The sequence below is a fragment of the Centruroides sculpturatus genome, unplaced genomic scaffold (genome assembly GCF_000671375.1).
Source record: "Centruroides sculpturatus isolate CEXI.00-Female unplaced genomic scaffold, Cexi_2.0 scaffold176, whole genome shotgun sequence".
Taxonomy (NCBI): domain Eukaryota; kingdom Metazoa; phylum Arthropoda; class Arachnida; order Scorpiones; family Buthidae; genus Centruroides; species Centruroides sculpturatus.
In genome coordinates this window covers 620,272-633,593 of record NW_019384551.1, presented here as the reverse complement: position 1 = coordinate 633,593, position 13,322 = coordinate 620,272, and the positions used below count along the sequence as shown (strand labels likewise).

At 28.8% G+C, this 13,322-nt stretch overlaps 1 protein-coding gene across 1 annotated transcript in view; it reads right to left on the bottom strand.

The window, feature by feature from the left end:
- Window positions 1-13,322, bottom strand: part of LOC111623677 (cytoplasmic dynein 1 heavy chain 1-like) — a 196,279-nt gene that overhangs the window by 143,367 nt on the left and 39,590 nt on the right. Inside the window, exons 7-11 of the mRNA XM_023366346.1 lie at window positions 7,232-7,401; window positions 5,632-5,788; window positions 5,418-5,509; window positions 4,665-4,968; window positions 1,648-1,803 (exon numbers count right to left, since the gene is read on the bottom strand). Of these exons, the coding sequence (XP_023222114.1) occupies window positions 1,648-1,803; window positions 4,665-4,968; window positions 5,418-5,509; window positions 5,632-5,788; window positions 7,232-7,401 (879 nt within the window). The remainder of the gene's footprint in view (window positions 1-1,647; window positions 1,804-4,664; window positions 4,969-5,417; window positions 5,510-5,631; window positions 5,789-7,231; window positions 7,402-13,322) is intronic.

Genomic DNA, 13,322 nt, shown 5'->3' with positions numbered 1-13,322 from the left:
TTAATCAAATCCATTTGTTATATTTGGTTAAAATTTACATTAACTATTTACTAATAAAATCAATGTAATAACATCCATTGTTTCAAATACTGTTTTTCCCTTTAAAGATTAATTTTTTTCTGGCAATTCTAGTTACTTATCCATATTTAATTAAACTATAGCTAAAGCAACATAAGAAAAAACTTTTGTATAAATATGCTGTTTAATTATTATATGAATTCTAATGAGTTCTTAATTGATTAAAAAAAACTTTCAAAAATATATAACTACAAGTAAGCAAAAAGTTTACTTGTTTTTTTGTTTGCAAACTAAAGTATGTTTTCTATTATTATTTGAGAAACTATGTTATCTCAATTTAAAAAAGTTGTTTTACATAAAACAGAATTAATTACTAAGTTCAAATGAAAGTAAAAAGCATAGCATATATTAAGATATTACTATTCATTAAAAAATTTTTCGTAAATTGTTTCAATCTATTTAGGACTATTTTAGTGAATAAAAATAGCTTTATTAAAAACTATGCATAAATAATGCATTAAAGTAAACATATTCAAAAGTACTGGGTGGTCATAAAATAAGCATCTCTATTTGGAGCTGTTGGTAGCTACAAGGAATAACACAAATAAAACCAAAATTGGTACAATTATTATTTAAGAAGGAGAAAGAAGAATGGAATGAGGAAAAAAAAATAGTTAAAAAATTGCCGATAGAGGGTGTTGTAAAGTTTGAAATGTAATAATGTGTAATACAAGAAGAAAGAATTAAGGTACAAAAACTGATGGCACACCAGTATTTATTAGAAAATGTCACAGTTAATGTGATTATGCTATCACATGGCATTGACAATCCAGGTTCCACAATATTGCAGTGCCTGAACTGCACTATGCAACAGAATAACCTCATTAACTAAAAACCTACATTCTTGTAAATATAGCTCATCTAATAGAGATATTTTAATATAATATTTACAAATGGAAACAAATGCGCAAATTTTCTTATTCAATAAACTTAAACATTTTTATGATTATTTAAAATTCTCGAAGATCAAACCTTTCGAATCTATCATATCTAATACTTTCTTTCATCAAGTAACAGAATTATTGATGTCAAACTAAATTTACTTACAATGCATCAAGAGGAAGAAACTTCTTTCTAAAAAAGTTTCATTAATTCGATTATTTTTATATAATATTTGGTAAGAGTATGCTAATTTTAGAACTTTTTAAAACAGATTTTTGTTTATAATAACCGATAAAATATATAGCTATTAAAATATTTGTAATAGTTTAATTATAAATAATGCCAAAACGATTAAGGTAATTTATTTTAAAAAATACAAAAAAAGTTGTGCTATTTTCGTATTGATAAGACGTAAATTTTTTTAAAAAAGAAAAGAAGAATAAAATGTAATTTTATTAAATTTTCCTCTTAATAAAATTAAATTCGAAAGGAAGATTAAAAATCAATCAAAGTTAACCAAGAATTTAATATTTAGGAATTTTATTTTAGCGTTTAAATCGTCGTATCGATCTTTAAATTTTATTCCTAACAATAAAATCGNTTTATATTTTTTATAATAATTGAAGAAAAACGTCATTCTGAAAACAAATTTCATAAACATTACTAAATATTTGATTTAAAGCTTACCATTCTTGCCCAATCATCAAATATGCTTTGTGTATTAAGTTTAAGTCGAAAACTATCAGCATCAGCTTTTAACTTTTGGCCTTCAACATGATTTTCCCAACCTTTACCAAGAACATCTTCTACTCTCTTCATATATACTGAAAGTTGCCTATCAATCTAAAATAATAATCACAAATTTATAACTATCATACATGCTAATTTATTAATATATATTATTATAGTTAAATATTAAAAAAAATTTTCCCTTGTAGTAGAGAAATATTCAATTTATTTCATTACAGAAGACAATAAGATTTTTACCCAATATTTCTTCAAAACTAATTTCATGCATTATATTTTAGGAAACATTTTGTAAAAGTATCACAAAAAATTTATTATTCATTAAATCAATTTTCTAAAAACTAACATTATTACTATAACATTTTCTCCCTTTTTGTATATCTGCTTTAGTTTGTGGTTTAGATTCTTAAATCCATCACAGTATCTCAGCAAAGTTTAGTTGTCTGGAATATTTGCAATTGGATCCAACCGAAACAGTCACCTTCTGATGTAAATATAGAAGGCATTGTGCTGAAGTCAGGAGTTATTTGGGTTACTTTTCAGATACCATAAATTATCCATTCTTCAAGACTAGATACAGCAATATAATATTTTATAGTGTCTCAGACACTATAAAATATTATATTGCTGTATCTAGTCTTGCACCAAGGTCTCTACACATGAACATTTTTCTCCTCAGATTTTATTCTTTTCATAAAATCCTCTTTGTTCTATTTTGAATGTGACTTCCATTGAAAGTTTGCCATTTTGTTCTGAGGATGTCAATCTGAGAGCACTGTAATTCTTGTAAGTTTCTCAGGTGGTGTGTCCATTAAAGAGTTGTTTTATTCACTAGTTCTGCTGAGATTACAACAGTAACCTTCAAAGTTGTTTAGTCAATGACTATTATTGATTCAGCTGATGATAACAGATCAACATAGTATGGCTATTATTATTATGTACACAATTTTAAAACAAAATCCATCCTCACCAGAAAAAGTTTTTTGTGAAGCAATGGTTGCCTCATGCAAAACTTTCTCTGATGAAGACATGATAAAATATGTCCTGATAAAACTGAAATTTGTTCATCATTAATAAATGAACTGCACATATATGTTCAAAAATATACAGGGTGACAATAATTAACCATACAAAGTTTGTAGCAATGCTGCACCTGAACTTTTTACCGTCACCAATTTACATACTGTCCTTTAATTCTTCGTGATTTCCTGTAGATGTGCTTTCAGGTAATAAGGGTTAGTTCTTTATTTTTTTAAGGATGTCGAACAAATGTTGGGCAATTTTGGACCTATTCCGGCAAGGAAAGCATCAATGTGAAATTGTTTGTTTGTTCAGTGTTCCCAAAATGACAGTCTTGGATGCAGTTCAGCGATTCAAGAAGCTTGGCCATGATGGTGACCATCCCAGATGTGGAAGAAAGCACACCATCAACATGTCTAGGAATCGCAAGATCATCAAAAAACGAGTTGACTGACATGCGAAGATCTCCATGAGAAAAATTGCTTGTGAGATCAGAATCAATCATGAATCGATGCAGTTAATGGCGAAAAAAGAACTTGGACTCAAACCCTACAAGTTCCAAAAGTTTCAGCTCCTCATCGATGAAAACAAGTACATGCGACTCCAAAGATGCCGTCAACTCAAGCATCAGGCCGCAGGTCAACAATGGGAGCGCACTCTCTTCACAGACAGGAAGCTTTTCTCTGTACAACAGGTGCACAACCATCAAAATGACAAGAACTGGTCCACAGAGGCTCCCTGATGCTCAGTTGTCATTGAACATCGCAAAAATCCAATGTTTGGGCCGGAATTTGTGCAAGTGGCAAGACACCCTTTGTTTTTGTTAATTAAGGGGCCAAAATCAATCAAAACGTGTACCGCCGTGACATTCTCGAGGCCATGATACTTCCGTGGGCTCAGCAGCATTTTGGAAGTTTCAGCAGGACTCAGCGCCAGCACACAGGGTGAAGAAGACTCAGGAGTGATGCAAGGCTCATTTTCCTGATTTCAGCTCGTCTGCAGAATGGCCACCGTACTCACCGGATCTGAACCAGATGGACTACAGTGTGTGGTCCATTTTGGAGGCTAGGGCCTGTGCTAAGCACCACAAAAGTTTGGAGTCAGTGAAGCAATCCTTGTGCCGGGAGTGGGACAAACTGTCTCCAGAAGAGCTGAGGCCCATTGCCAAAAATTTAGAAACATGTTTGGGGCTCTGCATCAAAGCAAAAAAAGGCCACTTTAAAACCAACTGAATATCTGATTAATACGTAAAGTATTGTCACTGCTATCTGCTGTTGTTTTGCTAATTTTCATTTCTTTAATAAATTTACAATGCAAAAAACTTGTATAGGTTAATTATTGTCACCCTGTAGAAATTTTTCAGAATGTCAGCAGGGCAAGTTGAATTCTTTATACATTTAATTGGTTCTCAAATAGTTAAGCAAAGCATTAAATTTAGATACAATTCCTGTGAAAGACAGTAATGGTGACTAAGATGATGTTAGATAAGAGAGAAAAAGTTTTAGATAAATATTTTCACAAATATTTATTATTACTAATATGATATTTTACAGGAAAACTATTAGTATATTAATTCTATTAACATGGTAAATAGATTATTTATAAATGTACGGTACCTATTTGAAAGACAAACTTTTAAAGGTAAAATTTATTTATTTATAAATTTTTTATCTAGATAAATGCTTAGATGACTGAAACAAAACTGAAAAACTATTAACTTAACAATTCTAATAAAAAAAATTATTATTTTGAAGCCATTAATTAAAAAACATCATAACATTGTAATTTTTTTAATTTCAACATTTTTTTACTAACTAAATTAATATTAATCACATGTTAGTAATTATTATGTCTTCTAGACAATTTCAAATATTATTTGCAAGAAAATATAATAGCATCATATTAATAAAATCTTTTCAATAAAAATATTTTAATACCTGTTTTGCCCAAATAATGGAACCAGATACTGGTGGAAGATCACGAACTTTGCTCATACGCCATGCTTTACTTTGTGGATATTGAACTTTAAATTTTTCATGAAGTGCTTCAATATCATCTTTAACTCTTTGAATTAACTGTGTTTGATATTCACGTATAGCTCCCCTGATATGAGGTCTTACAAACAGAGCATTAAAACGTGAAAATATTCTAAACATCTCATTAGCATTTTTGGCTGTCCCTAATTGATCTCTAAGACGTGCTGTTATACGTGTTTCCACACGATCAATACGCTCTTCATATCTGAAAAGATAGCATAATTCATGTTACATTTTCAAAAAATAGGAATGGAACTTGAAACAATTCAATAGTAACTTAACAATTGAAACAATTCAAATATTTCAGTTAATAAATAAAATTTTCAAGCTTTAATTAATTTTCTAGACAAACAAATAACAAAACAAAAATTTCCAGTAATTTTGTCATAAAGATATACTAAGTCTACTTGAAAAAATTTAATACAGACTACACACACACACACACACACACAGAGTCTGTATTAACAGTAAACATTTGAAACTTAAATAATGAAAATACAATTTTTAAGAGATAATAGATTTTAAAAATTATCCCTAAATCAGTGAAGCATTTTAAAATAAAATAATTTAATATATTAAATTTTTTTATTTTAAAATGCTTTAAGAAATGTATAAAAATATATATTTTTATATATATTTCTTACAGTTTAGTACCTTTTAATTGCTGCTTCCCAGGCTTCAGTTCCTTCTTTGGAAATATCTAATCCATCAACTTCTTTCACATTTTCATAAGCCAAATTTACTTCCTACAATAAATTTTATAAATTTAGCTAATAGAGGTAATTAATAGTAGTTAATAAAACAGTCAATTTTTACATTTGGATTCATTAGCATCTCTGAATACATTTTAAGTGTCAATCATAATTACCTCACTAGCATTTACATCAGCTGCATCAAAAGCACCCGATTCTGTTTTTTGTTCTTGTTGTTCTTCATTTTGGCCTGATTGTGGTGGTCTAGGTATTACTGCAGGTCGTAAAACTCTTAATATAACAGTTCTCAACTGTTCATGTTGACGGCGAAATCTGTCACAAAGTAATAATAATATCAATACTAAATTGTTTCTACTTAAATCCAATATAATTTTATTCATATTAAAATAATAAAATATGTTATAATGCAAGAGTGCTCAATATGATTGCTAGAGTCAATCAAGTTATATGACAAATGAATGAATTATTAAATGTTGCTTGAGTGTTGGTATACAAATTTACTTCTATTATATTTAAAAATATACAAAATTTGATTTATATTAAGTAAAAATAGAATATTAATTCTGGTTTTATTCATCCCATTTTATTTTTTCTTTATTTCTATTTTAAGTCAGCAGAGGAAGGGTTGGCAAGCTAAAAAAGGTAAAAACCACAGTTTTAATTTGAATATATATTATTTAAACCAATTATTATATTACATAAATATGTATTATGCAAAAATTAAAATTATTGAATATAGTTTATTCAATAATTCAACCATAATTATTAAATAAACTATATTCAATAATTCCAAAGTTACAGTATAGCCAATATAAATTTAATAAATTCAGACATCCTTGAACTTCAAAATTACTTGCAATGATAATTGATAAAATATCAGAATAAATTTATTCTGTAAATTTCTTACCTTTCTGCTGATTATGAGATGTGATGATTTGCACAACTTTTTAAATCAGAAATTTTAAAATAGATTATCTTACTTATTTTAGAATAATGGAAAATTTTCATATGAAAAGCATTATTTTATACTTTTTATTTTCTTTACTATTTAGTCAATTAAGGAATAATTTTAATGATCTATCTTTACACCAAAGTTTCCATATCATAGCATTTAAGAAATAATACATGCATGTGCATACAAATTCAGTCCTTACTTATCAAGAAAAGTTTGCAGTAATATATTAAAATTTTCAACAGATTAATAAAAATTCCAGCAGAAAAATGATTTTATTTTTAAAAAAGTAGCACAATTTTTTAATGTTTTATGTGAATCTTTAGTCAAACAACACAAAAATGTCCAATTGCATAATTATGATCAATGACAGTTTACATTATACTACTTACATTATTAAACTAATGACAAAAACAGCCAGAAAAAGCTTTTAAATATTTTTAATAATAATCTTACAGAAAACTTATTTAGTGGGAAAAATTAATTTCAATAATTAGATCAACATTATAACTGCTAAAACAGTTTAAAGTAATGTAATTTTTGATGTCAATACAAATTGTTATGTAAGAATTGAACTTCGCATTTTTGTTTTTCTTGGAATATGAACTTTTAAAATATTTAGAACATTTATATTAGGACACTTTATTTTGCAAATAAGAAGTTTAATTTACTTTTAATTATCTAAAAAATATTTTAAGTACAAAAATACATTCATATAATGAATGAACTGTTGATCTCTGTATATTTAGAAATGTAAAAACAAAATGGAGATGAATAATTCAAATTAAGAATAAAGTGCTTACTTTCTCATTTGTTCCATGCGAGCCTGCAATCGTTTATGAGCAGGACTTACTCTCCAAACCATTTTCAGATGTTCATCTCGCTTCTTTTTAACAATATCTCTAAGCAAGCCTTGTAATTTATCATATTCATCATCCCATGTAGTAAATACATCAAAACAAGCATTCATTACCTTAAAAAAAAGCATTAACATTAAAACTAAATATACATTTGTTTTAAAAACTAAGTTTTAAAGTAAATATGATTCTATAGATACTTTTTTTTTTATAACTTTTAAAATACACAAGTATAATGCACTGAACTTTTTTATTTAATATAATAATAAAACTTCATTTTACATTGAACTTTACACAATCTTTAATTTTAACTGATATGTTTCACAAGTATAATGTTAAATTTCAATAACAATGCTTTAGTTTTATATTTCTTCCTCAAACATATATTATTACTTGATTCCCAACTATTGAAAATTTGACATTGTATTTACCAGCTAAATTCAAAAATTGTATTGAGTTTTAAATTTGAAATTAAATTGGAAAAAATATTTTAAAAAAATCATCAAATTTTCATTATGAATCTCCAATTTCACTTATAAAATCAGTATACACCACATGGTTTTTGTTACAGTCATCTGATTAAAAATGATATAATGTAAGATTTTTTATTACTTCTAGTAAAAATTAGTATTGAATTTTTACTTTGTTTTTAAAATTATGATTAAAGTCAGCGCTGTCCAACTGGCGGCCCACGGGCCGTATACGGCCCGCCAAATAATTTTTATGGCCCGCGAGTACATTTTGCTATGAATAAATTTATGTTACTAAATTATTATTANGCTAGTTTAAAAAATTAAAACTTAAAATTAGCACAATTATTTAAAATTCATAAAAAGAAAAAATTACTGATTAAAAAAAAATGTTTTCAATTTAAACAAATAGAAAAATTCTAACCTTTTCACATGTTCTTTCATATGTTCTTACACTTTCTATCAATGAAATTGCAAAGGGATACAATTGATTAGCCTGATGAGCTTTATTGATAATTGCAAGTGGCACACGAAAACCAAGCCAACGAAGATTCCGAACCTGTTTTAATAAAATAATGTTTAATCTGTCAATTTTTACTATCAATTAATTAAATACATTTTATTAAAATTTATTTCAAATTTAAATGGAAACAAACTTACTTCTTTTGAGAGAGTTATAATCTCTGGCAAAAAGTTCACTCTTAGTTTCAATATATTGCCTTTGCCAGTACGAGAACGTGTACTGTCAATAGCAAAAATGCGACCAGACACACCAAGTTGTCTTTGTTGAACCTATCATATATAAATATACACATTGCTATGAGAGTCTACATATGTAATTTTTTATGAACTTATTGATAAATTTTTAATTAGATACAAAAATAGTTCTTTTCGTAAAATTTTCAAATATTTAAAATTTATATTTTTTATAATAATTGAAGAAAAACGTCATTCTGAAAACAAATTTCATAAACATTACTAAATATTTGATTTAAAGCTTACCATTCTTGCCCAATCATCAAATATGCTTTGTGTATTAAGTTTAAGTCGAAAACTATCAGCATCAGCTTTTAACTTTTGGCCTTCAACATGATTTTCCCAACCTTTACCAAGAACATCTTCTACTCTCTTCATATATACTGAAAGTTGCCTATCAATCTAAAATAATAATCACAAATTTATAACTATCATACATGCTAATTTATTAATATATATTATTATAGTTAAATATTAAAAAAAATTTTCCCTTGTAGTAGAGAAATATTCAATTTATTTCATTACAGAAGACAATAAGATTTTTACCCAATATTTCTTCAAAACTAATTTCATGCATTATATTTTAGGAAACATTTTGTAAAAGTATCACAAAAAATTTATTATTCATTAAATCAATTTTCTAAAAACTAACATTATTACTATAACATTTTCTCCCTTTTTGTATATCTGCTTTAGTTTGTGGTTTAGATTCTTAAATCCATCACAGTATCTCAGCAAAGTTTAGTTGTCTGGAATATTTGCAATTGGATCCAACCGAAACAGTCACCTTCTGATGTAAATATAGAAGGCATTGTGCTGAAGTCAGGAGTTATTTGGGTTACTTTTCAGATACCATAAATTATCCATTCTTCAAGACTAGATACAGCAATATAATATTTTATAGTGTCTCAGACACTATAAAATATTATATTGCTGTATCTAGTCTTGCACCAAGGTCTCTACACATGAACATTTTTCTCCTCAGATTTTATTCTTTTCATAAAATCCTCTTTGTTCTATTTTGAATGTGACTTCCATTGAAAGTTTGCCATTTTGTTCTGAGGATGTCAATCTGAGAGCACTGTAATTCTTGTAAGTTTCTCAGGTGGTGTGTCCATTAAAGAGTTGTTTTATTCACTAGTTCTGCTGAGATTACAACAGTAACCTTCAAAGTTGTTTAGTCAATGACTATTATTGATTCAGCTGATGATAACAGATCAACATAGTATGGCTATTATTATTATGTACACAATTTTAAAACAAAATCCATCCTCACCAGAAAAAGTTTTTTGTGAAGCAATGGTTGCCTCATGCAAAACTTTCTCTGATGAAGACATGATAAAATATGTCCTGATAAAACTGAAATTTGTTCATCATTAATAAATGAACTGCACATATATGTTCAAAAATATACAGGGTGACAATAATTAACCATACAAAGTTTGTAGCAATGCTGCACCTGAACTTTTTACCGTCACCAATTTACATACTGTCCTTTAATTCTTCGTGATTTCCTGTAGATGTGCTTTCAGGTAATAAGGGTTAGTTCTTTATTTTTTTAAGGATGTCGAACAAATGTTGGGCAATTTTGGACCTATTCCGGCAAGGAAAGCATCAATGTGAAATTGTTTGTTTGTTCAGTGTTCCCAAAATGACAGTCTTGGATGCAGTTCAGCGATTCAAGAAGCTTGGCCATGATGGTGACCATCCCAGATGTGGAAGAAAGCACACCATCAACATGTCTAGGAATCGCAAGATCATCAAAAAACGAGTTGACTGACATGCGAAGATCTCCATGAGAAAAATTGCTTGTGAGATCAGAATCAATCATGAATCGATGCAGTTAATGGCGAAAAAAGAACTTGGACTCAAACCCTACAAGTTCCAAAAGTTTCAGCTCCTCATCGATGAAAACAAGTACATGCGACTCCAAAGATGCCGTCAACTCAAGCATCAGGCCGCAGGTCAACAATGGGAGCGCACTCTCTTCACAGACAGGAAGCTTTTCTCTGTACAACAGGTGCACAACCATCAAAATGACAAGAACTGGTCCACAGAGGCTCCCTGATGCTCAGTTGTCATTGAACATCGCAAAAATCCAATGTTTGGGCCGGAATTTGTGCAAGTGGCAAGACACCCTTTGTTTTTGTTAATTAAGGGGCCAAAATCAATCAAAACGTGTACCGCCGTGACATTCTCGAGGCCATGATACTTCCGTGGGCTCAGCAGCATTTTGGAAGTTTCAGCAGGACTCAGCGCCAGCACACAGGGTGAAGAAGACTCAGGAGTGATGCAAGGCTCATTTTCCTGATTTCAGCTCGTCTGCAGAATGGCCACCGTACTCACCGGATCTGAACCAGATGGACTACAGTGTGTGGTCCATTTTGGAGGCTAGGGCCTGTGCTAAGCACCACAAAAGTTTGGAGTCAGTGAAGCAATCCTTGTGCCGGGAGTGGGACAAACTGTCTCCAGAAGAGCTGAGGCCCATTGCCAAAAATTTAGAAACATGTTTGGGGCTCTGCATCAAAGCAAAAAAAGGCCACTTTAAAACCAACTGAATATCTGATTAATACGTAAAGTATTGTCACTGCTATCTGCTGTTGTTTTGCTAATTTTCATTTCTTTAATAAATTTACAATGCAAAAAACTTGTATAGGTTAATTATTGTCACCCTGTAGAAATTTTTCAGAATGTCAGCAGGGCAAGTTGAATTCTTTATACATTTAATTGGTTCTCAAATAGTTAAGCAAAGCATTAAATTTAGATACAATTCCTGTGAAAGACAGTAATGGTGACTAAGATGATGTTAGATAAGAGAGAAAAAGTTTTAGATAAATATTTTCACAAATATTTATTATTACTAATATGATATTTTACAGAATGTATTTTTAACTGGCAATTCATTAGGGCTTTTCATAAATGCCGTCTGCAGTTTTTCCAAATATTAACATCCTTCCTTTTTCCGACTTCCAAGAAAACTGAATTAATTCGAAAAAAGCGTTATCACTATATGAATAATGAAATGCGGCGATTGTATAAAATTTATTAAAATAAAACGGACGTCTGTTGAAGTTCAATCACTCATTTGCCCCCTGAACCGTCTGACTTTGTCAGATTTCTCATAACCTCCTCTCTCCCTCCCTTCCAGTCTGGACTTCATTTGTGGACAGCACTAATGAATTACTCAATTAGAAATACATTCTGTAAAATATCATATTACTATTAAATATATGTGATGGAAAAAATAGCTATTTTATGACAAGGTGATAAAGTTTTATTATAATAAGCTAAATGACAAATTTATGCAGTTTTAACAAAACGCGTCTAAAGCGCTAATTGTTTAACGACTTAATCAAGATAGGCAATGCTTACGAAATTTATTCTAATCATTGGCAACTGACACCTCTGAAAATTATCTTACAAAATAATTATATAATTAAAATTTTAGTTTAAAATCACTAAAAGTTTTAATCCCTTTAGAACAAAAGAGAGGAACGTGATCCTGAGGGCTGTGTGTGTGAACAATGGGCATTCTTTGCTGGGACATTGCAATGATATTGAACATTTTCATTGGGTTATGTTAAAAGAAGAACTTAATTGGGAAGATGTGCAAAAATCATTCAATCACATTAGTCAACATTTTCCAGATAGCAATATTTCCGAAAATGATCTTTTTAATGAAGTACCATTATTAAGAAAATATATTGATAAGGAAAAGGTTAAGTCTTGGGCATCAGTAAAAATCTCAACAGAGAAGAAATGGCTAGAAATATTTCATCATTTCGTTATTGTATAAAATAAACTATATTTTATACAATAACGCATTGTATTTATTTTGTTGTATAAAATAAACTATATTTTATACAATAACGCATTAAAAATTGTGGAATACACACAGTCCTTACCAGGAACAAATGTCTCCATCAAACGAGTTTTTTCTACTGTGAATAAAGTGTGGACATCCGACAAATCACAATTAAGTGTTGAGACTATAAAAGCAATATTATGTGTAAAATGTAATTTAACAAATTATTGTGAAAAATTTTATGCTATTTTAAACGACAGCAATTTATTTTAAAAAATTCACTCAAATTAGAAATATGTAAAAGAATAAAGAGTTTTTTAAAATTTATAATAGTATATATATTTATTATCAAAATTATTCTTCTTATCACTATATCAGTGTATTTCTATTAATAGGACTTATCATACTGGTGTACAAGATTGCAGACTCACAGTTACACAGATTAAAATTGTTTTATTTTCAATTACCAGTATAATTAATATTGGAAGTTATTTTTAATTTATTTATTTTCCTTATATCATGTTGTTGTAAATTCTTGCTGATACTTACTGGTATACATAATGTTGGTAACTTTATATCTTCCATTTTACATTTTCTCAAATACCAAATTTCCGATTTTAATTTTACAATTTCTCTCTCCGTGTTTTCTGTACTTTGCATTTGGTGGAAAAGAAAATGCAAAGTACAGAAAACACGGAGAGAGAAATTGTAAAATTAAAATCGGAAATTTGGTATTTGAGAAAATGTAAAATGGAAGATATAAAGTTACCAACATTATGTATACCAGTAAGTATCAGCAAGAATTTACAACAACATGATATAAGGAAAATAAATAAATTAAAAATAACTTCCAATATTAATTATACTGGTAATTGAAAATAAAACAATTTTAATCTGTGTAACTGTGAGTCTGCAATCTTGTACACCAGTATGATAAGTCCTATTAATAGAAATACACTGATATAGTGATAAGAAGAATAATTTTGATTGGGTATTTGGGCAGTTT